Source organism: Nyctereutes procyonoides, unplaced genomic scaffold, assembly GCF_905146905.1.
Source record: "Nyctereutes procyonoides isolate TBG_1078 unplaced genomic scaffold, NYPRO_anot_genome, whole genome shotgun sequence".
NCBI classification, from domain to species: domain Eukaryota; kingdom Metazoa; phylum Chordata; class Mammalia; order Carnivora; family Canidae; genus Nyctereutes; species Nyctereutes procyonoides.
The window spans coordinates 44,777,953-44,805,360 of record NW_026575030.1 but is presented as its reverse complement, the minus strand read 5'-3'; the positions used below and the strand labels follow the sequence as shown (position 1 = coordinate 44,805,360).

At 34.7% G+C, this 27,408-nt stretch overlaps 1 protein-coding gene across 2 annotated transcripts in view; it reads left to right on the top strand.

Annotated features, from left to right (window-relative positions):
* ARL6 (ADP ribosylation factor like GTPase 6) overlaps window positions 1-11,796 on the top strand; it is a 41,957-nt gene extending 30,161 nt beyond the window's left edge. For both annotated transcript variants that reach the window (XM_055316169.1, XM_055316170.1), the window contains 2 exons: window positions 2,822-2,877; window positions 7,782-11,796. In XM_055316169.1, the coding sequence (XP_055172144.1) occupies window positions 2,822-2,877; window positions 7,782-7,807 (82 nt within the window). In that variant the 3' untranslated portion in view covers window positions 7,808-11,796. The remainder of the gene's footprint in view (window positions 1-2,821; window positions 2,878-7,781) is intronic.
* Window positions 11,797-27,408: the final 15,612 nt, after the last annotated feature.

The following is a 27,408-nucleotide window of genomic DNA, read 5'->3' as shown; positions in this document are numbered from 1 at the left end:
GTAGAGCTGATTTTGGTGCTGAAAAAGAAATCTCCTAGAAGAAAGCTTGAAAAAGCCCCGAAAGGCTTCCGTGCTCAGGGCCACCACCACTTCTACCCAGGATTGAAACACTGCATATCTTGAGTAAAACTTTCCTTACTTTGCAATCAGAAGAAGAGTCAATTTTACTGTCTCTTGACTTAGAATTTGAGGTTCTATGATATTTGGTCAGTAAAGAAAGGAGGGATTTTAGGTAGAGAAGTATCTTAAGATAGAACCTTTGTATTTCTCTAAATTATACCTAAATTAATAATATCTAAACCAGAATAATTTTAATTTTTGCACTGTATTAAGCATTGTGAATTTTGATAGAAAGTACAACATTAAGAAATATGGGCCTAAAAAAAATATATGGGCCTAATTAATAAAAGATGCAGTCCTACTCTTAATTTTGAAATATAAATTAATTTTGCAAGTGGAAAAAATCTCTTTCTACTTAAAATAATCAACTGAATTTTAACAGATTTCTTTATTCAACTGTGATATCTAAATACTTCTCTAGGTGAGAGAAAAGGTAATGTTCTGATGCTATAAGGACGTAGAGTATTATATTGCCAGGTTCTGTATTTTCTGAATAACTTATAGAAGAATGCCAAGTATTTCTTTGAAAGTTGTCTATAATTTTGATTCAATTCAAAGAATACCTCACTAAGAACTAATAATGTTTGTTAAACTTGTTTTTTTTTATTTTTTGCTAAGTTCATTAAAGCATGTATAACATTGAAAATACGTGGGGCACCTGGGTGGCTCAGTCAGTTTAAGCATCTGCCTTCAGCTTGGGTCATGATCCGAGAGTCCTGGGATCCACATCAGGCTCCCTGCTCAGAGAGGGGACTTTGCTTCTCCCTCTCCCTCTGCTGGCTCCCCCTGCTTGTGCTCTTTCTCTCTTTGTGTGTCAAATAATAAAATCTTTGAAAAAAGATTTTTAAATACACTTTTCTGGGCAGCCCAGGTGGCTCAGCGGTTTAGCGCCACCTTCAGTCCAGGGCGTGATCTTGGGGACCCAGGATCGAGTCCCATGTTGGGCTGTCTGCATGGATCCTGCTTCTCCCTCTGCCTTTCTCTCTCTGTCTCTCATGAATAAATAAATAAAATCTTTAAAAATAAAAAATAAATAAATAAATAAATAGATGCACCATGATACAGAGATAAAATATGCTATCTCTCTTGCCTTAAGTATAAGTAAATTTAGCAGCAGATAGAGAAAAGATTATAGAGAAATGCAGCCTGGAAAATGTTTGTGGTTTACTTTTACTCATTGTACTAAACATACAGCCAACGCTGATTTTTAGGGTCTGATTTTAATAATGTTCTTTTAAAAAAGTTCTTTGACAGAGTTCCATATACAATATGTATATGTATTTACTTATTTACCCTCTTGTGAGGGCAACAGATAACAAAATAGGTAAATAGATGTTAAAATACCAGCTGGCAGGATGAAGAAAAGTAAAGTAGGACAAGAAGAGAGAGAATAATGATAGGTGTTCTGTGAAATCTAATTATTATTAGGGAGAAATTCACACAAAAGTTTTGAGAAATAGCTTTCCAGACAGAGAGGCCTGCCAAGTTAAAAAGCTCTTAGATGAGAATGTGCCTGGTTTGTGCCCGGAAAAGCAAGAAGTCCAAGCTGGCTTGAATAGGGGGATTTGGAGGGAAATTGTAGGATATGAGGCTATTGAGAAATAGCCAGGGACCATATCACATTGGTTCTGGTAGGACATGGTTAAAAAGACTCTGGCTTTTATTCTAGTTACAGGTCTGATGATATATTCAAAAGGAAAGATAGAACATAAACATTCAGGACCTATTAGGAAAAAAATGGAAGGTTTTTAGTATGGTACTGATGCCCCCAGTAAAGGGGATGCCCCCAGTAATTGGATTACTTGTTTGGGACTATAAGTGTGTAATAAAAATCAAGACATTGATCTTTCTTGATTTAAGCATTTCAGTTACTGATGTTTTGCTACTGATATGGATAATCTGTAATATGCTTTGGATAATTATGTATCATATGCTGTTGGTTTCTATTTTAAAATAATTTTATGATAAAGTCATATTTGTAATCTAATAAGTAATTCTTTGGAAGTAATTTCTGTTTTGATTAGAATCAAATTATTTTAGATAATTAGGTACATTTTTAAATCATGCACAGCACACTTAAAAGGAACTCTAATCATTCAGAAAATCTGTTTATTTATACTAGTTACTATCAGTCTATATCTGAAAGATTATCTGATACTATCAAAATCATCTGCATTTTATTATTTTAGTTTCTTTAGCATTATCTTATAGATGCTAAAACTGAAGACAGTTAAATAACCTCTAGTTTCCTGAAGCCCGTGGATATGAGTATGATTGAAATCTGAGATTTTTTTTTTATTGTACCAGTTTACCAAAGTTATAATTACAGGTTTATACCTTATGGATATCAAATTCCATTTCAAATAAAGTCACTCCATCATGTGGCTAAATTACAACCTAAGACAACCATTTCTAATAAATAAATGTTATTGAGTCACTGGGGCTGGACAAAGTAGAATAACTTTTTAGTGATAACACTTTTCCAAATGTCTGTTATAAATCATGAATAAATTTCTCATGTCTCCTTTCTGAGCACTCAGACTTTTATTTCCTATGTATATTCAGTTTCAGGGCTTAACCAGTTTTACTCAGATATATGTTACTAGACTATTAATTTGCCATCTAGCAAAATTGTAATTATTTATTTGTATGGTTCTATGAAGTAATGAAATGGATATGTTTCTTATGGATTTTATTTCAGTGCTAGTGATGCCATAAAAGGAGAAGGATTGCAAGAAGGTGTAGACTGGCTTCAAGGTACATCACAAAATACTATGCATCTGCAGTCTTTATTTCCATTCCGTTCACATTTTTCTTTCCCTTTTTGCATTTCATTTTTATTATATCATTGCCTCTCTCCCTCTTGTTTCCATTTATTTCTGCTGTCAGAAAAAACAATCCAGTAAGTATCTAATACCTTGCTACCTTTACTTCTATTACATTTTTCTGATGGGTTTATTTAAATAAAGTATTTGCATCTTTATAATCAATACACATGACAACTCTAGAAAATAATTTTATGACAACAAATTTCTGTCAGATCTAGTAAATAGAAGCACATTTGAAGTTTGGAATAATTTCAGGGCTTCCTGTCAATAATTAAAAATAAGTTTGCTTGGCATATATCTTTTAAGAATCATGTTAAACTCTATGGCTCCATTTATACATGTTTACACAACTTTTAATACTCATTTAGTATTATAAATACTGGTATTGATGTTTTGTATATTTCAGTTTTGTTACTCATCAAAATAGTTATCATTAGTTGGTACAGGCTTATTATATCAAGGAATAAATTAAGGAATATCCTTTCTTCTAAGATTCCATTGTTTACTGACCGTAGGAATGGCCTGAAGCAGTGACCTACACAGCAATAGACGTGAATGAAACCAAGTTCTGTAGGTCCTTTTTATTACAGGACCCTGAGAGTCAGGCTGAAAAATGTCCATTTGTGAGCAGAACTGGGGACTATTCCTATCAGGAATCTGTCTGCCCTGAACTAGGGTAATTAACAAAATATTATTAATTCTAGCTGTAATCTTACAGCTATGGATTTATTTTTTTTCTCTACTAACCCTTTGTCAGTTATGTGTAATTTTGTTTTATGCATATCCTGTTCAATCTAAAAATAGCCTGCTTGCCCATACATAAAGAGACTTGATACTTCGTTGGTTCAGAATATTAAATCTCCACCTGATAAATATTTTAATGTGTTATTAGTAAAATATGGTATTTTAATAAACTGCACAGACTGTTGTATTTCTTTTGTTTTTGTGTAGACATCATGACATTTACCATTAAACTGCAAAAAATATTATAGTCATATTTTTCAATTAAGTAAAACATAATTGAGAACCTCTAATAGTTCTCAGAAGAACTGTTGGAATTTTTCTGAACTTACATAGTTCTTAGATTGTGATAAAGAAGTGGTTTACACTTCTGATGATTTAATGGGACTTATTTCCACATAAAACAGATTAAGGAGCAGTGTTCTACAGAAGACCCCGGAAGCATATGTTAAGCCTTGATTTCTTATTTTACCAGTGCTTATTGTTCACAGTGGAGACACTGCATGAATAGAAACCCTACTATTGCTCATAAAAGCATAGTACCTATGAAAATAGGTTGACAAATTGTATTTCTCCCTTCCTTTGTTGGGTATATTTTGTGTGTAATAATGAGGCCACTAGGTGTCAGTAACGATCCAACATCACAGTGCCACTTGCCAACTCTGGTCTTCTTACCTAATTTTTGTCTTTGATCTTTCTGATTCATTATCTTTGTATCTTCCTTTTTTGTAAGGAGGATACACTATTAGAAATGTTTTTGTGCCGTTGCATTATCATGTTATTTTATGTAACCTTTAGAGCAGTTTTCTATGACCGGTTTCCCTATTTAAATAGAGAACACAATAATAATAAGCATTTGAGATTTTGAGTCTAGCAGATTTATTCTACACTTATTAACTAATTATTAACAATTATCTGTTTCTTATGAAAATAATTTTCATCATCTGTACAATTAAATGTCAAAAATTGTGCAGATTAAATAAACACTGTTAAAGTGCCTAGTATAAGAAAAAAAAAAGCCCCAATAAGTGTCAAATTTACCATCTTACATAACTGCTCTCTATTTAGGAAAGGAGGAAACTTAGTACACAGATTAAAAAGTGTTATTAGCTTGATTTTGAATAAGAAATCCTTTCTTCATCTTTCCTATGTAATAGTAAATTTACATTTTAATTCTCCAGACTATCTCTCTGGATTTAAAAAGAGGTAAAAAAACCTATTTTGCAAATTAGGTAGCAGTAAATAAGGAGACTAGTCCATGCCTATAACTATTAACTTATTACCCAGAGGTTTTTTATGTAAATTTAACTGTGAAAGATATTCTAAATGTATCTCTTCATTTTGCTTCCAGAATTCTGAAATTTCCTAGAATGCTAAACAACAAAGCTTCTGGTTCATTTTGCACCAATTTACTCTTACTATTTTAAGGTTGAAAAATTTTGAGTAAAATGTTAAATGACATTTTTTTGCCATGATTCCATTCTCTTTTGGAAGGATTCTCAATAATTACCTATATATTATAACCCAAAGATAAGAACTCCTGAGTAGACTTTGAAATATTTTTTTAAAGTCACCAAAGAAGCCATTGCAGAGGTGTAAGTTGTTTTCCAAGTCTGAAACTTTCAAATTGGATGTTTATAAAAAGAAATCTTTCCACGTGACTAATGAAACGTACTCATTTTATCACTTTCTCTATATGGGAAAAGTTAATAATCCTCCCAAAATTTTAATATAAGGCTTCTATAAACTACGTATGTGGGTATTCTAATGAAAGATAGAGGACTGAACACTTAATTCCATCCCCTTGTCGAATTTCACTAAGAGGACTTTTATTTAAAGACATTATCCCACAAGGGAAAAAAAATAGTAGTGACAAAAATGACAACCAAATTTAGAAGCTGAATGTCTGATGAATGTTGAATGACTTAAGAGATCTGAGAAAGGTGAATTCTGAACTAGCACTGAGGAAAGCTGGAAAGCATCCCACTTTATGTTGCAGATCCCCTCGAAGGCTCGGATATTGATGAAAAGTATAAAGAAGGATGAAGTGGGCCTGAAAAGAGAAGATAGTTATACTTTCTTGACCCCCCCCCAAAAGATTGAAGGTTCATTCTTGCAGAAAATCAGAGTATCTCTGGACCGGGGAACACCCAAGCACAGCTGTGTGGCAGTGCTGGTCTGAAAATGAGAAGTAACTGAAAGTTTTTATACCAAATAGTGTACTCCTCTTCTGCCTTCTACTTCTCCCAGAAGACACTGGCAGTAGGCAAGATATAGAAAGTAATCTTAGAGGAACCAGACCAGTGAGAGAAAAGACCTAAAGGTATTAACATCAAAGATTCCCAAGAAGATGGTGTAGCTGTCTACACTAGAATAAAGACCACATTTGACAAGCCTCACACACATACTGAAATTTCAGTCAGCTTTATAGTGTTCATTCATACTTATGAAAAGATGGCAAAGGCATTTGAGGATCAAAACATTATAAATTATGGAACATTAACAAACCAAAAGAGCGGGTTAGAGGAAGTAGAATTCATTTAGGGAGAACATTTCAAAAAACTGTTAGAGTATCCTCAAAGAGATAAGATTACTTTCATGAATATGACCAGGCATACTACTTGTAAAGGACCAAAGGAAAAAAAAGTTCATAGAAAATAATGGAACAGATGAAATGGAAAATTCAATAAAAAGAAGATAAAATAGAAGCATTCACTCAGAAAGTAGAGCAAAAAGATAAAATTGGAAAGAAAAGAAAGTAGGAGGTCCAATATCCAAATAATAGGAATTTTAGAATGGGCAAAGAGAGAAAATAGAGGGGAGAAATTCTTCAAATAAATCAGTAAACAGTATTTTCCAGAACTGAAAGATGAGTTTTTAGTTGAAAGGTCTCTTGAAAGCCCAGTACAGCAAATGAAAATATTCCCACACCAAGGGTCACCGTTACTTAATTTAAACATTTAAGACAATGGAAGATTCTACAAGCTTTCTGGGAAGAAAATAAGTTTCATGTAAAGGATAAGGAAGTAAAAATAGCATCAGACTTGTAGACATCAACATTCGGAACCTATAAGATACTGGTCATTGCCTGGAAAAGTCCAAGGAGAAAACAATGGAATTATATGCTCAGGCAGTATCAGTGTATTTTGACTATAGATTAAAGACATCTTCATCTATGTAACAGTCTCAAGAATGTACTTTCTATACCTTCTACTGAGGTAGCCATTGAGAGGTATACTCTTCAAAGACAAGATAATAAGCCAAGAAGATAAAATAATAGACCATGAAACAGGAAAACCAGTATAAGAGCATGTGGGAAGGATCCTAAGGACGATAATGAAAGATAATGAGTTCCTAGCATGATAATGAAAGATCTCATATGAAGATAGCTGGGCAAGCATAGGGAACAGCTGGTCAGATTAGAGAGTTTTGGAAGACTCTAAGGGAGAGTTCTTCAGGAAAGTGAAATTCAAAGGCTGTGTAATGTGCTTCATAATAATAAAAGTTTTCCCAGTGTGGGAGTACTGAGATTGAATTAGTGTTAAGTACCTAAAATAATAATAATAAGCAGACAGGCAGGGTTGGAGAATGAGGCACAATTATTAAAAAGGGGAAAACAAAATGCAGAGGAGAGGGATACAACCGATCTCTGTGAATAGCATGTATGCAGTCATCATATCGATGACAAGATTACTATGGTAGAAGAATGAGAGCGCTGGAAGCATAATGGGGGTGTCCGGGCAGCAGCGAAGGAACTAATAATTCAAAAAGTAATAATAAAAGTGTATTATTTAGAGATACAGAGGTAAATCTCCTAAGAGAGGTTAGAAGTGGTTGCCTCTGAAAGATTAAAGAAGATGAGACGAGGGCCTGCTAGTAGACTAGTTGACTTAACTTTGTGCATGTACCATGATAAAAACAAAAACTACAGTGTGTTTGTGCTTTAAACAAAAACAGGTATGTGCATAGGCGTCTACTGTGTTTTTATAGATTTATCATGGATTACTTTAGAAAATGGATTATGAAAAAAAAAAAAGAAAATGGATTTTGTCTGTGGAGACTGATAGTTTTTTGTTCGTTTTTTGTTATCAGATCAGATCCAGGCTGTGAAGACATGAAAAGATAGTATTTGGAAACTTCAACAATTTTCAATTCAAGGAATGTATCTTAGGGCAAACTGAATACTTCAAATTTTTTAAAAGATGTTTGTGCATCTAAGAATACTTAATAATCTTCTGCTTGCATTTATGGACTCTGAATGAGCTTTTTAAGAACATAGGACTTCAGGTATGCTAATGTGACCATTAATTATATTAGAACTAAATATTTCCTCAGAAGGGCTCCTTCCCCAGAATTATCAACTTCTCGGTAGAAGTCTACATTTGATTGTAATTAGAATATTTAAAGTCAGAGTTATAAGCCATCTCAATATCGCATCATGATTTCTAATACCTTTTACTGTATTTTATTTTTTAAATTATCTTCTAAAATTTAGTTAATGGTATGACTTTGCAGTATGATTGTGCTTGGAAAAAGAACTTTAAATATTTATAAGGGACCATGGATAATATATATACATAAAATTTTTACTATGTGTGATTATCAATAAAACATGCAGTGTACCAACTAGTGTACTTTGTTTACACTGAAAAGAATAATGCTATGTCAACGTAATATTTAGTGTTTTACAGTCAAGCATTTGTAAATTATCTGAGACCAAGTTAAGCTGAATTTATTTATCCAGTGAATGTGTATTAAAACTCTCTGTACCTGTACTACTCTGGCATTGTCCTAGTCAATGGTGATACAAGGTAAATAAGATCTATTCTTTATCCTTAGAGAACTTAAAATGTAATGAGGGTTAATTTGAGAACCTTTTCATACATAGCATCTAATTTTATTTCATTGGCTAAATGATTATCTTGCATTTTAAAATTAAGAGGTATAAAAATGAATTAATGTGATTCTTCAATAATTATTTTAACTGACTTCTTGTTTCTTTCTTTAAAATGTCTCCAATTACTATAGCACTTTGTTAAAATAGATTGTGACTCACCAAAATATGTTTTCCCTGAGCATAAATTGCTACAAAAATGTCCTTTAGAATTTTAGACACATCTCAGGCATCTACTCTGTGCAAATTGTATTAGTTCTCAATCCCTGGGTGGCGCAGCGGTTTAGCGCCTGCCTTTGGCCCAGGGCGCGATACTGGAGACCCGGATCGAATCCCACGTCGGGCTCCCGGTGCATGGAGCCTGCTTCTCCCTCTGCCTGTGTCTCTGCCTCTCTCTCTCTCTCTCTCTCTCTCTCTCTCTCTCTCTGACTATCATAAATAAATAAAAATTAAAAAAAAACTTAATTAGAGGCCACTTTTAATTGTGAACTCTGAATAGAAGATTTCATTTTAAATTAACCACTAGAAAAGAGTATACAGAGCAATGGTGTCAATCCTGAAAAACATTGCATATAAAGAACAACTGTAATGTACAATATATAACGTTTTAAATGTCCTTAGCTGTGAAAATGATAAAAACAGGAAGCAAAGGACACCTGGGTGACTCAGTCGGTTGAGCATATGCCTTTGGCTTGGGTCATAGTCCTGGGATCCTGGGATGGAGGCCTGCATCAGGCTCCCTGCTTCTCCCTCTCCTCCCTACTCATGCTCTCTCACTATGTCTCTCTCTCAAATAAATAAACTATTTTAAAAAATTTTAAAAACAGGAGGCAAAAGATAAGTGAGTAATAGGGGTGTGTTATGGTAACTGTGGTACTGGTACATGTCCTAGAGATTTGAATAAAATCATTTTAAAACTACAGTAAAATTCTATAAATCAGTTTCTCTCAGTCCAGGAATCCCAATGGTTTAGAATTGGGGAATTAAAAGTTATCCAGAATATCTTAATAGTCCAACATTTTATTTTAGCTAGCTTGCAAGCCTCTCATAAATTGTTTCGATGAGGGGTCCACCTGGGTGGCTCAGTTGTTGAGCATCTGCCTTTGGCTCAGGTCATGATCCCGGGGTCCTGGGATCGAGTCCCACATCGGGCTCCTTACATGGAGCCTGCTTCTCCCTCTGCCTATGTCTCTGCCTCTCTGTGTGTCTCTCATGAATGAATAACTTAGATAGAAAAAAATTGTTTTGGTGAGGATACAAAGTGAGATTCTTATTAGGGTTGCCTCGAATATAAAAAGGACATAAAAACACTGAATGTAGTTTAACAAAATACTTATATGCTGTAGTTTAGGAAGATAGGATAGTTTAGGAGGATGGAGAAAGGGTATATTAGAATTCAAATCTGCATCTACCATCATCATCATCATAATAGCTGTCCCTATATGAACACTGTATTTTGAGCTAGATATTTTTACACGTACTAGATTTTGCATTATTCAATTCTCACATTAACCTTGTGTGATAAAGGTAGGTTTTATTATTTGTTTTATAGACAAGGAAACAGAGACCTAAAAAAGTCATTTGCAGAATGTCACTGCTAAATGCTGGTGCTGGGGGATCCCTGGGTGGCGCAGCGGTTTGGCGCCTGCCTTTGGCCCAGGGCGCGATCCTGGAGACCCGGGATCGAATCCTACGTCGGGCTCCCGGTGCATGGAGCCTGCTTCTCCCTCTGCCTGTGTCTCTGCCTCTCTCTCTGTGTGTGTGTGACTATCATAAATAAATAATTTAAAAAAAATTAAAAAAAAATGCTGGTGCTGGGATTTAGAACCAAACCATCTGTTTAGGATAGATGGATTCAAGAAAAAAGAGTATTATAATATTAGAAATACAGAGCTACCTGCCATAAGGATAACTAAAAGGACTGAAAAGGCTCTCATTGGGGTGGGAGACCAGGATGGGGTAGGAAAGTCAGAAAAGTGACTACTTTTTTGTTTTGTTTTTAATTTTTACTTGTTTTCAGTCTCTGAACACTTCAGATTTTCAACTCTGGGCATAAATGACTAATAAAAATAACTATTAAAACTATGTTGATACTACGTTAATTAATATTCCACAAACTATGTAATTCACACCTATGCAAATATTTAAAAGAAAGCAAAGTACTGGCTTTTTCCTTAGTTTCTGTGATCTCCAAATCTAGTTTATACTCCATAAATATCTATTCTGTTTTACATCTTCACGTGAAGATTATTACGTAGAAGCACATTGGGCTACAGGATGCCATAAAAGTGTGTATAAGCTGAGTTTATTGCATTTGTATTTAACGTAGTATACAATTAAAATTTATTGCATTAAAGCTCAAGCAAATGTTTTTTCATGTTTAGACATCACTCTGTTAGAAAGTTCAATTCATTAAGCTCTACATTTCAATATAAACACTTTGTAAAGTGTCAAAACTTATTGTATGTATTGTGTTTAAATATTTATATTTGGCCCTATTCAGCCTTGTCTTGTAAATCACAAAAGAGCAGAGTTTTAATACTTGTTTTTCATTTATTGTTTGTCTGTTAAAAATTGTGAATTATTTTTTGATTGCTAACATTTTTTTCCTTTGGAATTTCTGGCATAACACGTGATTTCCATAAATATATGAAATTACTCTTGAGAATACTTAAGGCAAATACATCCTGCTTATAACTCTGGTACATTAAAATGCTATAGCATTTTAACTGTGCATATTTTCTGCTGATTATTCTCTTAGTTCTTAGTTTAAAAAATAAATAAAACTGATTAAATGTTCACTTAAATGGATTTAAAATAGGTTTGTCCATTTCTGTGACTGGAAAAGAATACTATAATAATAGAAAATTAGTAATTGTGTTTAATTGAATGTTTCAGGTAACTCAGTTATTTTATTTTCATAGTGAATCTTTCTCATTAAGGATGCTCCTGCTGGGATTTACAAGGGACTGCCTCAGAACCGTTACTGATTCTTCCTTCTGATCACTCGATTTTAATGCCACACATGGAGTTTCATCAACATATAGTGCTAAACCTTTTCTGGTGACTTAGAATAAACCAAGAGGGACAAATTAAATCCTTTTCGAAATTTGAGGTCACCAAGTAATGCTACTGGTCATAGAGAAATAGTAGGTATTTTGAAAACGAAATTTGGTTAGATATGAGTAGTAATAAACATTTTTGTAGCTTTTACTATGTGCCAGGAACTTTCTAAGCACCTTACATATATTAATTCATTTAATCATCTTGACTTCCTACCTCTCTTGTATAGTTCATTTGTCAGCAAACTACTACTCTAGATGTCCCTTGAGCTAATAATTTTATATTTTTAATGGATTAATTAAGAAAAAAAAAGGAGCAACATATACTGTAATGTGGTCCACAATAGTGTTTACTGTCTGGGGCTGCACATAAAACTGTCAACTCCTGTTAGGATGCAAATAAACAGAGGACCCTGGATTTTAAGCCTAAATATCTGGTTCCAGAACCTATGTTCTTAACATCTATGAGGTTTGTCAAAAAACTAAAGATTTTCTAAAATGGATTAGATTCAAATGCCTATAAAATAATACTCTTTGAAATCTTTTTTTTCTCCCTTGGTAAGATTGATGCCCTGGCCTTCTGAAGTCCTTTTCCTTCCTTTTCTTTAAATGAGTAGCAACACACTGGACAGATTCTGAAACATCAGACATGTTAATATTTTAAAGATGTATTTATTCATTTGAGAGAGAAAGGGAAAGAGAGAGCATGCACATGAATTGGGGAGGAGAAAAAGGAGAGGGGGAGAGAGTCCTAAATGGACTCCATGCTGAGCGTGGAGGCCAATGCAGGGCTCAGTCTCACCACCCTGAGATCACAACCTGAGCTAACCCAAGAGTCAGACGCTTAAACCACTGAGCCACCCAAGTGCCCCTGGGCATGTTGGTATTTTAAAGTAAAACCACACACACAGGTTATCCCCAAGCATGTGGCTTCAACCTCCAGATTTCCCAGTGACTTTTGCTGATATTTTGACATAAAGGATAACTAATGTTGATGGTCTTAAAATATATATGGTAAAATGTGGAAATATTTATAATTCAATTTGTGGATATGTGGGTTATTTTTTTTTTTTTGAGATTTATTTATTTTTAGAGCATGAGTCAGGCGATAGGCAAAGGGAGAGGTAGGGAAAGAATCTCAAGCAGACTCCCACCAAGCAGGGAGCCCAACATGGTGCTCAGTCCCCACGACCCATGAGATCATGACCTGAGCTGAAGTCAGGAGTTGGACACTTAACTGATTAAGCCACCCAGGCTACCGATGGATATACATTTCAAGTTAAGTGACCACAATTAACAACTATAGCTAAAAATATTTTGTTATAAACTTCATGGTTATGCCTCCATGTGCTAAATTTTCACCATGTGACTGGTAATACGGCATATATTCACAAAGGATGAGGCCCCAAATTAGTTTCTTTCTCTCTCTCTCACACACACACACACATTCTCTCTTCTTTTCTAATCATAGAAAGATTGAGAAATACCCACTTACTATGGAGAGGAAGTCTCAGGCTTGTTCTAGTCTCAAGAAAGAACTGTAGTCTATTTCTTAAGTTTATGCTCATTTCCCATGTAGAAAAGTCCTGTGTTGAGTACTGAGTATTTCTGCTTGTTATATCTCTTTTGGAAAAGCTTATAAATTCTTCCAAGTATTTTATGAAATACCTTAATGTAGTAAACTATTAGTCTTTCTATCAATAGGTCCCTACAGTAAAATAGTATTTAAACAGCAACTATGGTTAGGAACCCTGCAATTATATTTCTTTTTAATGTATCAGCAGAATTACTAGCACTGTAAAGAAGACCTTATTTTAGGCTTAAAGATTATACGGTACTCTGTGTTTAACTTAATTACATTCTTATTTTTATTAAATATTTTTATATATATTTATATGTCTTATGTATTTTACCTCCCAGAAACAAACTGAAAAAAAGTAGCTACATCCTAGGGTGGCTTTATAACAAAATGAAAAACCATAACACTAGAGTGTCTTATTCTAAGGAAACCTTGAGATTATTCAATTAATTGATTTTCATTTCATCTTTTTTTCTTTTAGCCCTACTTCAAATTGTTTTTCAAGAGACCTGAATATCAGTATACATGCATTTACTGAGATAATCCTCTAATCAACTCCAAGCAGAAAAAATGTGTAGTGTATCTACAAGCGTAAACTTTAATTATAAAGGACCCAAATCTCTGATTTCTTACAGAGAATAGTATGAAGTGGGAGGGGGCAGTGGTGCCCTGGATAAAAGTCTGATCTGGGCTAACTTTCAGAAAAATGATTTCAGATTGCTTCCAAATCTGTGTAGACATCAATGGATAGATGGCTTATGGTACAGTTGCTTGCTCCATAAGCTCAGGCCATAGCCTGGAAGCCAGAAAATGAACACATAATGAATTGATAGGTTCTGCATAGTAAGAAGGCTCTTTACAGCCTATATTATATTTTTAAAAATGATTTTGTTTTCCTCAAAATTATTCTAGACTTTTATATTTTTAAAAATGATTTTGTTTTCCTCAAAATTATTCTAGACTTTGGCTCTATTCATTTACTTTAGGGAGGTGTGCATGAGCTTCATTTGGAAGGGCAGCAATTGTGCTTTGAATGTTTGATCTTTAATTGAGGAAGCTCAATAAATCCTTTATTTCATCTTTTTTGCACATCTTGGTCACTCTTGTTTTAAATATCCACTCACCATCCAAGATCCTGTTCTCTGATTTCTATCTTAAATGTTTTCTAAACAGATATATTAGTTTTTAGGGTTCTCTGTGGAAAGTCTTAATATATTCTATTAAACTGAACCATATGACATTGCCATTTTGTAGGCACAGAGCAACTGAATGATAGCACTTTCACATGGTTCAGTTGAGACGACCTGGAAACTTCCAAATGGTATATTTGTTCAGTAAGGGCCAAAGAAATTCACTGGGAATAACTAGGTAGCTAGAACCCAGCCTAGTACAGAAAGAACCCATGGTGAAAAATATCATGACACTTTGTAGTTCCATGTCTAAAACTATGCAAGTAATCTAACAGATTTTTTTAAAGGTTTTTACTTATTTGAGAGAGTGTGGGAGAGAGAGCATGGTTGGGGAGAGGGGCAGAGGGAGAGGAAGAAGTAGACTCCTTGCTGAGCAGAGAGCCCGAAGCAGGGCTCCATCCCAGGACTCTGAGATCATGACCCAACCCTGAGGCAGAAGTGTAACTGAGCCCCCCGGGCATCACAACCTGACAGATTTCTTAACTTTTTTAAGGTATTGTTTCAGACGTGTTTTAGACATTTAGACATTTCAGATTCTCTCAGGCTCACTCTCTTGTTCCTGCCTCTGCTTACAGGTTTCAGTCATCATATGTAGGTACAATTTGACAGTGCCCCACATCCCTCATTTCCTGTGTCAGAGCTTCCTATTTTTGCGCCCATTCCCTCGCCACTACCATTCCAAAACATACATAACCCAGCAGGGAAACCACTGGCCTCTTTCCATATTCCCTGTTCATCACGGACAGTCTTGTGACACTCTGTACAGCTTCTGGGATGATTGCTCCAAATCTAATAATTAGTCACATTTAGTGGTCGGCTCACTAACACCTCAGATTGCTTCTCCTTACCTGCTTCATTATTCTTTTCCCATAACTTTACTCCCCAATAAAGTAATAGCACACCATTCCTCTGCCTCGACAATTCTTTGGGAGGAACCCAGACTATGTCCAATACTGTTCTCAAATTTTGATCAGAGTCACCTTTGGTAAAATACATGGACTGAAGTTTGAGAAGCACTACACTTTTAAAATAGACTTTATTTTTAGAGTGGATTTAAGTTTACAGCAAATGGAGTAGAAAATCAGAGATTTCTCACCTACTCCCACCTCCACATAGTCTCCCCCACAGCCCTAGGCTTTGAAGAACGTAAAAGCCAATGTCAAATAAGCATAGTGATAGGGGATTAAAAGCAACCTTGGAAGGGAATGCCTGGGGTAGCTCAATCAACTGAGCGTCCAACTCTTGATTTTAGATTAGGTCATGATCCTCGGGGTCATGAGATCATCCCGCCTCAGTGAGGAGTCTCCTTGAGATTATCTCTTCCTCCCTCTCTGCCCCTATGCCTGCTGACAAGTGCATGCGTTCTCTCTCTCTCTCTCTCTCTCTCTCTCTCTCTCTCTCTCTCTCTCTGTCTCTCTCTCTCTCAAATGAATAAATCTTAAAAAAAATAAAGCTACCTTGGAAGTTCTACTTCTGGGTAAGTTGAAGTAAGCATACTCCACCCTATCCCCCCTCTGAATACAATGGTAAAACCTGCATAGACCAGCTATTTGAATGCATGGACAGCTACTTGAGGACTGAGAAGTAAATAGGAAGATTGAAGAAGACCAGTATTGTGCCACCAGCCAGCAGTGACTGTTCCTTTTTTTTTTTTTCTAAGGTGTCCCCACTACCTGGGCTTAAAGCTGCTTAAAACCCAGAATTGAGCATCTGTTCAGACAGAGCTCCAGGAGAAATTCCAGCTCAAAGAGTGGGAAGGAGTTTGCTAATGATCAGCAAAACAGAAGGAAATACTGCATTCTTTTCTATACTTTGTTGTGCATGAACCCTTAACCAATCTCAAGTATTCAACAGCAACAACGATAGCAACAGTGGCAGTGGGGAACTCAGCCAAAAATCTGAAGAAGGGGACCCGCCTTCTACAGAATCCTCATGGTCCCAAAAAGTTGTGGTAAATGCTCATTCCTTTTGTTCTATTTTCCCACCCCTTGGCCCCAGGCAAGGGCACACTCAAAGGAAAAGTATGACAGAGTAGAGTACATAAAGCATCAGCTTTCTAGCTGGCAGATCAAAAAAGGGAGCCCCAGAGAACTGGAAAGTACAAGGGAGATTGGGAAAGGTAGGAGATGGGCAACACAACTCCATAAAGTTGTTTGTGGACTCTCAGCCTTAACCTCAGTGTGGATGGTGGGTCTGAGTGTGGGTCTGAGGATAAATAATGTGTAGACTTTGAGAACCAAACTATAGGATAGACTATGACCCAAATTCTAGATTGGCCACTGGGTATCATATACTTGGACTACACCTGAATAAAAACCACAAAAGTTTTTGAAAACAGAAATAACTAATTGATTGCTATGAGGCTGGTTAAGACTTTTGGCCTGAATGCAACCAGGTTGAATGCCTGTTTAAAACAAAATGATTAACAATCTCCATGGAATTTAAGTAATGCTCAGACTCTCATAATATATGAAATGTCCAGGATACAATGCAAAATTACTAAGTATACAAAAGCCAGGAAAACATTCACCTGGAAAGAGATAAAGCAGCTGATGCCAATGCCGAAGTAACACAGTCATTGGAGTTATCCAACATATTTATCTAACTTCAAAACAGCTATTATAAAAATGCCCAAAGTTGAGATGAACATTCTTGAAACAAATGGGGAAATAAAAAGTCTCAGTATAGAACCAGAGGATATAACAACAAAGATGAGTGAACATTTTAAAATTGAGACAACAATAACTGAAATAAAAACTCACTGGATAGATTCAATTAAAGAATAAAAATGATATTGATTTCTTTTTGTTGTCTGGTTGCCGTGGCCTAGACTTCCAATACTCTGTTAAATTGAAATGGTGCAAGTGCACATCCTTGCCTTGTTCCTGACCTTCGGGGAAAAGCTCTCAGTTTTTCTCCATTGAAGATGATATCAGCTGTGGGTTTTCCACATCAATAAAGGCCATACCTTTATTATGTTGAGGTATATTCCCTCTAAACCCACTTTGTTGAGGGTTTTTTCATGAATGGATGTTGTACTTTGTCAAATGCTTTTTCTGATTTTATTGAAATCATGTTTATTATTCTTTATCTTACTGATATGATGTGTGCATTTGATTTGCAAATACTGGGGATCCTTGCAACCCAGGAATAAATCCCACTTGATCATGGTGAATGATTTTTTTTAATGTATTATTAAATTTAGAGTGCTAGTATTTTGAGGATTTTTGCATCTATGTTCATCAGGGAGATGGTCCTGTAGTTCTGTTTTTTTTTTTTAAATTTTTATTTATTTATGATAGAGAGAGAGAGAGAGGCAGAGACACAGGCAGAGGGCGCAGGCTCCATGCACCAGGAGCCCGACGTGGGATTCCATCCCGGGTCTCCAGGATCGCGCCCTGGGCCAAAGGCAGGCACCAAACCGCTGCGTCACCCAGGGATCCCCGCTGTAGTTCTTTTTAGTGGTATCTTTATCCAGTTTTGGTATCAGGATAATGCTGGCCTCATAGAATGAATTTGGAAGTTTTCCTTCTTTTTCAACTTTTTTTGACTACTTTGAGAAGTATCAGTATTTATTCTTCTTTAAATGTTTGGTAGAGTTCCCCTAGGAAGCCATCTGTTCTTGTACTTTTCTTTGTTGGGAGTTGATTACTGATTCAATTTCTTGACTGGTTATCAGTCTGTTCAAATTTTCTGTTTTTTCATGTTTCAGTTTGGTAGTTTATATGTTCCTGGGAATTTATCCATTTCTTTTAGGCTGTCCAATTTGTTACCATGTAGTTTTTTATAATATTCTCTTAAAATTGTATTTCTGTGGTACTGGTTATTTCTCCTCTCTCCTTTGTGACTTTATTTGAGTCCTTTCTCTTTTGTTCTTGATAAATGTGGCTAGAGGTTTATCAATTTTACGGGCTTTTTTAAACCAGCTCCTGATTTCGTTGATCTGTTCTATTGGATTTTTTTAGTTTGTATATTATTGGTTCCTGTGCTAATCTCTATTACTTCCTTCCCTTTGCTCATTTTAGGTTTTATTTGTTTTTTTCCTAGCTCCTTTAGATATTACATTAGGTTTGACATTTTTCTTGCTTCTTCGGATAGGCCTGTATTGCTATAAATTTTCCTCTTAAAACTGCTTTTGTGCAGTGCCTGGGTGGCTCAGTCAGTTAAGCATTTCACTCTTGATTTCAGGTCATGTCATGATCTTAGAGTAGTAAGATCAAGCCCTGAGTCAGGCTCCATGCTGGTTGTGGAGCCTGCTTAGTATTCTCTCCCTCTCTTCCTCTATCCAGCCCCTTCCGTACCAGCTCACTCTCTCTTAAAAAAAGAACGAACAACGAATGAACAAAAGAACTGCTTTTACTGCATCTCAGAGGTTTGAACCATTGTGTTTTCATTTTCATTTGTTTCCATGTACTCTATATATGTGTGGTCTTTCCAGATTTTTTCTTGGGGTTGACTTCTAGTTTTATAGCATGTGGTCAGAAAAGATACATGGTATGACTTTGATCTTGAATTTGTTGAGGCTGGTTTTGTGGGATACTATGTGATCTATTCAGGAGAATGTTCTATGTGCACTTGAAAAGAATGTGTATTCTATTTTAGGATGGAATATTCTGAAGATATCTGTTAAATTCATCTGTTCTGTGTGTCATTCAAAGCCAGTATTTCCTTGTTGATTTTCTGCTTAGATGATCTGTCCATTGATATAAGTGGAATAATACAGATAAGGGAGGAAGTAAGGGTAAGGAGAAAAAAACTTTTACTATTTGCAGATGTCATGATAACTAGAAAACCCAATAGACTCCACCAGAAAACTGTTGGAACTGATAACCAAATTCAGTAAAGTTGCAGGATATAAAATGAGTGTGGAGAAATCTGTTGCATTTCTACACACCAATAATGAAATATCAGAAAGAGAAATTAACGAAACAGGGTGTTATTCTGTATGTTGGTAAATTGAACACCAATAAAAATTAATTTATTAAAAAAAAGAAATTAACGAAACAGTCCCATTTACAATTGTATCAAAAATAATAAGATACCTAGGAATAAACCTAACCAAAGAGGTGAAAGAGGTGTACTCTGGAAACTTAAAACACTGATGAAAAAATGGAAGATGACACATAGAAGTGGAAAGGTATCTCATGCCCATGGATTGAAAGAACAAATATTGTTAAAATATCTATACAATCCAAAGCAGTCTACACATTTAATGCAATCCCTGTCAAAATACCAACAGCATTTTTCACAAAACTAGAATAAATAATTCTAAAATTTGTATGGAACCAGAAGAGACCCTGAATAGTGAAAGCAGTCTCGAAAAAGAAAAACAAAACTGGAGGCATCACAATTCTGGACTTCAAATTATACTACAAAGTTATAGTGATCAGCATAATATGGTACTGGCACAAAAATAGACACATAGATCAGTGGAACAGAATAGAAAATCCTGATATAAACCCATAACTATATGGTCAATTAATCTTCAAAAAAGAATATATAATGGGAAAAAGGCAGTCTCTTCAACAAATGGTAGGGAAACTGGACAGCAAAAAGCAAAAGAAAGAAAAATGGACCACTTTCCTATACCATACACAAAAGCACATTCAAAATGGATTAAAAACCTAAAAGTGAGACCTGAAATTAAATTAAATCCTAGAACACAAGCAGTAAGTTCTTTGACATAAGCCGTAGCAACCTATTTCTAGATATGTCTCCAGATGCAAGGGAAACAAAAGCAAAAATAAACTATTGGGACTATATCAAAATACAAAGCTTCTGCACAGTGAAGGAAACCATCAACAAAACTAAAAAGGCAACCTATGGAATGGGAGAAAATACTTGCAAATAATATGCCCAATAATGCATTAGACACATGAGAAATGCGCATCATCACTTACCATCAGGGGAGTGCAAATAAAATTACAATGACATATCACCTCACACCTTTCAGAAAAGCTAAAATCAACACAAGGAACAATTGGTGTTGGCAAGAATGTGGAGAAAGAGGAGCCCTTTTACACTGTTAGTGGGAATGCAAACTGGTACAGCCATGGTGGAAAACAGTATGGAGTTTCCTCAAAAAGTTAAAAATAGAGCTACCCTATAATCCAGCAGTTGCACTACTGAGTACCAAAGAATACAAGAACACTAATTCGAGAGATAATGTGCACCCCTATGTTTATAACATCGTTTATAATAGCCAAGATATGGAAGCAGCCCAAGTGTCCCATCTGTAAAGATGTGGTGTATGTGCGTGTGTGTGTATATACATAAATATAAATAAATAAATATATATATATATAATGAAATACCATTCAACCATAAAATGAATGAAATCTTGTCATTTACAGCAATACAGATGGAGCCAGAGAGTATTATGCTAAGTGAAATAAGTCAGTCAGAGAAAGACATACCATACAGTTTCACCCATATGTGGAATTTAAGAAACAAATGAGCAAAGGGAAATAGAGAGCAATGAAAAAACAGACTCTTAATTATAGAAAACAAACTGGTGGTTACTAGAGGGGAAGAGTACAGGGGGGTAGGGTTAAATAGGTGATGGGGATTAAGGAGTCACTTATGATGAGCACTGGGTAATATATGGAACTGTTGAATCACTGTATTGTACACCTGAAACTAATACAACACTGTCAACTATAGTGGAATGTAAATAAAAACCAAGTGGTGCCTTGGTGTTTCAGTCAGTTAAGCATCAGGTCATGATCTCAAGGTCCTGGGATCAAGCCCTGAGTCAGGCTCCCTATTCAGAGGGGAGTCTACTTACTTCTCCCTCTCCCTCTGTTCCCCTCTACCCTATATCATGCTTGCTCTCTCTCAAATAAAATTTTAAATTAATAAACAAAAAAGAAAAACATATCAAAAGGACAGAGGAAAGATGCTAAGAAGTAGATTAATAGATACCATCCAATTTGAATAACGGGAAAAGAAGATTGAATTAAAAAAAAATGAAGAGAACCTTATGGACCTATAGAACATCATCAAAAAGTCCACTGTCAAGTAAGTATTATCAGAAGTCAAAAAGTAGGGATCCCTGGGTGGCTCAGTGGTTTAGCGCCTGCCTTCAGCCCACAGTCTAATCCTGGAGTCCCAGGATTGAGTCCCACATCGGGCTCCCTGCATGGAGCCTGCTTCTCCCTCTGCCTATGTCTCTGCCTCTCTCTCTCTCTCTCTCTCTCTCTCTCTCTCTCTCTCATGAATAAATAAATAAAATCTTTTTTAAAAAAGTCAAAAAGTAAAGAGCATAAAAAGTATTTTAAGTATTAATAGCCAGAAACTTTCCAAATTTGATGAAGGGCATAGCATACAGATTTCAGAAGCTCAATTTAAAAGCATCGAGAGAAAATGACACATAATTTATAGGGAAATATCATTTCAAATGACTGCTGATTTCTCATCAGAAATCGAGACCATAAGAAAACTACACATCATTTTTAAAACCTTTTTTTTAAGTATCAGCATGGAATAATAATATTCAAAACAATCTTTTAAGAATACAGGCGAAATAAAGACATTCTCAGCATTAAGGAAAGCAAAAGTGTTTATTGCCACCTAACTTGCTCTAAAAGAATTGCTAAAGGAAGTTCTTTAAACAGAAGGGAAATGATACCAGAAGGAAACTTAACATCCTGTGTTCTTCGAAACATATTTGACAGTAAAAAAATGTGTTAATGGAGATTTCAATTTATGTAGATGTAATATCCAATACAACTACCAAATAAAGGGGAGGGGATACAGGGTCATATATGATTCTTTCTATGTAATTCTTGAAGTGAAAAATTATTTTTTCTAAGTGGACTGTGGAAAATATGGATGTTACAGCTTTTAAAGATTTTTTAAAGTAATTTCCACATCCAACATGGGGTTCAAGCTCATAACCCTGAAATCAAGAGCCACATACTCTATTGTCTGAGCCAGTCAGGTGCCCCTGGTTATTGTAATATCTAAACAAGGCACAAAAAAAAAAAACTATACAAAGAAATATAATAAAAAATAAATAAGTTAAAATGAAATACTGAAATATGTTTAAATGATACAAAAGAAAGCATAGAAGAAGCAGAGTAACAAATAGGGAGAACAAATAGAAAACAGAATGTAGGCCTAACCTAAATCCAAACATATCAATAATTCATTAAATATAAATGGTGTAAACATACCAATTAAAGGTATGGAATGGATAAAAGCATTATGGAACTATAGGTTCTCTATAATTAATTCACTGCAAATATAGTGATTATAGATAAGTAAAAAGATGAGAAAAGATTTACTATAAAAATGCTACTCAAAAGAAAGCTGGAGTAGCAATATTAACATCAGACCAACTTGATTTCCAGAGCAAAGAAAATTACCAGGAATAAAGATGGACATTTTGTAATAATAAAAGGGTCAAATCACCAAGAAGACAATTTTAAATGTGCAGTCACTTAAAAACCTCTTCAGAATACATAAAGAAAAACTGACAGAACTGAAGGAAATATATCCATGATTATAGTTGGGTAAATACTTTTCTCTTAATAATGGATAGACCCTGGTAGACAGATAATCAGCAAGGATATAAAAGAACTGAAAATACCATCAACCTGCTAGATCTAAATGACATTCATAGAACAGTCAATCCAGCAACATCAGAATAGAACTTTTTTTTTCAGGTGTGTATAGAATATTTACCAAGACCATACTCTAAGTCACAAAACAAACATTAATAGATTTAAAACACTTCAAACCATTCAAAATATGTTCTCTAACCATGGAAGAATTAAATTAGAAACCAATAACACGTTAAAAAAATCACCACTTAAAAATTAACATACTTATAAATAATCCATAAGTCAAAAGGATGATTAAGGGGAATTTAGGAAATATTTATAACTAAACAAAAATTAAAATGCACTATATCAATATTTGGGGGGTCAGCTGACAGCATTGTATATGGGAAATATATAGCATTAAATTAGAAAAAAATGAAAGATATCAAATTAATAATCTATGTTTCTGTGTTAAATAGAAAAAGAGCAAACCTAAAGTAAGCAGATTGAAAGAAGTAATAAAGATTAGAATAGAAACCAATGATACTGAATATTGATACACAATAGAGAAAAATCAATAAAACCAAAAGCTGGTTCTTTTAAAACAAAACAAAAAAACTTCCATAGCTTTGAAATGGATTCTAGGCTTTGAGTGGACCTTGCTTTGATTTACATATTCTCTTATCTCCTGATCCTAATTGAATTATTAGGTAATTCTTGCTACTAGACTTAGAAGACACTCTATATTGTAAAACTAACTTTTTGTGGCAACCAGTCAGTATTTGGGAGATTGGGGTTAGGGCCTTGACCAGCCCTGGTAAAATGAACTATTTAGAAGTTAGACCTAAGAAACTGAAAACAAGTAGTACACCATAGTATTGTATTCTTATTCTCCTACTGTTTTGACAACATGGCTCTGCGTAACACACATGTATGTGTATATGTTTGAATCAAGACAGATTTAGGACACTGAAAAAATAGATGATTTTTTACAAAATAAATTTAACAGATTTTTGTTTGTATTTCTACTTAGAAATTATAACTTAATATAAGTGATACCCTAATATAGAACACTCATTGTCTGAGAATACCAATATATTTAAAACTGTTAGTGAGGTTTACATAATCTTTTTAATTTTGTGCTTTTTATTTCACATATGCACATTTTGAAAACCTGGAATAGCTATATTTCAATAGTACAGATAATTTCATTTCTTGCTGTTAAGGCAAAATGTGTGTTGTATTTGATTATAAAATTTACAGTAAAGTATATAAACAAAAGTGGGAGAATTGAGTAATCACAGTATTAAGTTATATATACATGCCAAAATCAGAACTTATCCATTATAATCAACATTCCATTCAATTTGCAGATGAATGTAGTAAGACTGTCCTCTATGTACCAACTTGCATTAGTGCATTATCAGCAAGTAAAAATAGGTTCATTGATAGCATAGTAAAGTAAGAAAAATGACCCTGAATGCAAATTATCCATTATGCAAAAATCAATGATCAAATTCATAATAATTAAAATAAGAAGAGATCTAATTTCTTCTTTCATGTCTCTCTCAGTATATCAGCAAATTCTGTTTTAAAATATATATATATATCCAGAATCTGACTTCACATCCCTTCCATTAGTAATTGCCCTGGTCCAAGCTACCATAACTCCTGTCTGGACCTCTAAACTCCCTTCCTAGTTAGTTCCTCTGCTCCCCTTCTACCCCAACAACAATGTTCTCCCTACATAGCAACTAGTGCCATTTTTGTTTTTAAAGAATAAAATCTATCACTCTATCCTTAACCTTTCAATAGCTTCCATCAGATAAAATCCAAAATATTACCAGAGCCTACTGGAGTTCGTACCTAACATGGTCTACCTATATCTTTAACCTCCTTCCTAATACCTAGTTGCTCTCACTTATTGCACTCCAGCTTACTATTTCTCAAATGAGCCAAATTCTTCATCATCTAAGGACCATTATATTCTTTCTATCTGGAATGCCTTTCCTTGGATCCTTGCATGCCTCACTCCCTCATGTCACTCAAGTCACTCCCTGAGAGATGTCATCTCTATTATATTCAAACCAGTGAATCCATCCCTCTCCCCTATTCTATTCTGCTGTATTTTTTCTTATTCTATTTTATCATGACTTGGTATTATTACATATACATATATATATTCATTGTTGGTCTTTCACACTAGAATATAAACCTCATGAGTACAGACATTTGTTCAAACACTGCATTTCAAGTGCCTAAGGACACTGCATGGTGCCTATTAAGCCCATATTTATTGAATTAATAGGTAAGCCAATATTACGTGTTAATTTTTGCCATGGTTCACATATTTTGGGAGCATAATAAGGAAATAAAATTGGAATGTTAGTGAAGGTTAATACTGTGTTAATTTAAACAAAATATACTATTCAGTGCTTAACTATTTTTATATGTTCATTTCTATTCCTGAAGATATTCTTCAGCTTCCAACCATGAGAAGCAAGCTAGTGATCTTTTACATATGATCTTTTTCATTGTCTTAAGAATAGGTTGGGACTGAATTATGCTTCTGATGTAGTGGATATTAGTTTCTGATAGACAAACCTTCCTACAGATAACTAAAAATGCTGGGCAGCAACAAAAAATTCCACAAATGTGAAGGTTCTTGAGAATGAACAGGAGTAGGTGTATTTTGGAGGGGAGTTGGAACTTAGAAGGTGGCACTGCATGGGGTGAGTTTTCCATTACCCCATGGGTGATGGGATAAAAAGAAAAAAGCCCTAAGGTTTTTGTTTGTTTGTTTGTTTGTTTGTTTGTTTTGTAAGTCAGCTCTATGCCTAACGTGGAGCTTGAACTCAAAACCCTGAGATCAAGAGTTACATGTTCTACCAAGTGAAAGAGCCAAGTGCCTCCCTATTTTGAGACTTTTAGTCTGAGAACAGGCTGCAGTCATAACTAAAACCCTGGACTGCTAAGCTTCTGATGGAATGCCAGCCATATTTTTGCCCTAAAGAAAAGAGGACAGAGCTTAGGACAACCAAAGCCACTGCAAAGTGAAGGGAAGAACATCCAGTAAAGGATAGATCCAGACAATAGAGTCTAAAATTCTAGGTATAAATGTTCCCAAGTGTCTGGCTGAGTCCCAAACCAGGAACAAGCAAGGCAGATTCAAAGCAGATTATAACTAGACTAAAATGATGAACTGAGATTTGGTCTGCTGTCTACAATCAGCAAGGCCAAGTTTGCAGTGTGAGTTTTAACAACTTAATGTCTCTATAAAGTAAAAATGGAATTACATAATAAAATCTTCAGTCTCTACAGCACAGCATTCAAAATATCTAAGAGACAATCCAAATTTACTTGATATGTGAAGAACCAGAAAACTATGACCCGTTTTCAAAGTAAAAGATAATAGAGGTCAACACTGAGATGACGCAAATGAAATGATCAGATAATGACTCTAAGGCAGTTGTAGTAAATTATTTCAATGAGATAAAGGGGAAAATGCTTATAAATAGAAATTTTCCGCAGAAAAATAGAAAATATAAAAGAAAACTAAATGAAATTCTAGAACTGAAAAATATTCAGATAAAATCTGAAAAATTTTAAAAATCACTGCATAGACTAACCATAGAATGAAAATGACAGAGGAAATAATCAGCAAACTTGAAGATCTAGATCAATAGAAATTTTCCCATATGGAGAAGAGAAAAAGAAAAATATGGGAAAAAAACAAACAGAGCCTCAGGATCCTATAGAATAATATCAAAAGTATTTTTTGCATATATGTAGTTGGAAGTCCCACAGGGAAAGGAAAGAGAATGGAGCAGGATAAATTTTTGAGGAAATAATGGCTGAGATTTTCTGAAACTGAATGAAAGACATAATTTATAGATTCAAAAAGCTCAGCAAACCCCCCAACAGTGTTAATACAGAACAAACCCCCTAGGTACATGATAGCAAATTGTTGAAAACCAGAGAAAATTCCAGAAATATCCAGGGTTGGATAGAGAGAATCAACCTTGTATACTGAGTAATACAAACTACTGTGGATTTCTTATCAGAAATGATCTATGCCAGAGACTGTAGTAAGTGTTGAAAGAAAAAAAAATCCAGAATGATAAGATAGAACACTAAGAAAAAATTTTACCAGCAGCTCTGCACTACCATAAGAAAGTTCTTCAGGCTGAAGGGAAATGGTACTAAAGGAAAACTAATTTTCAGGAAACAATAAAAATCAATGAGATGGCAAATATTTGGGTCAATATGAAAGTTTTTTTTTTTGGCCTTAATGTCCTTAAAATACATGTAAATGTCTAAAGCAAAAGGTGTAGCATATTCTTCTGGGGTTTATAATATATGTATATGTCATACAAATGACATAGCAACTGCAGTATAACTAATAGGGTGGATCATGAAGGATCTAAACAGTTGTAAAACTGCATTGT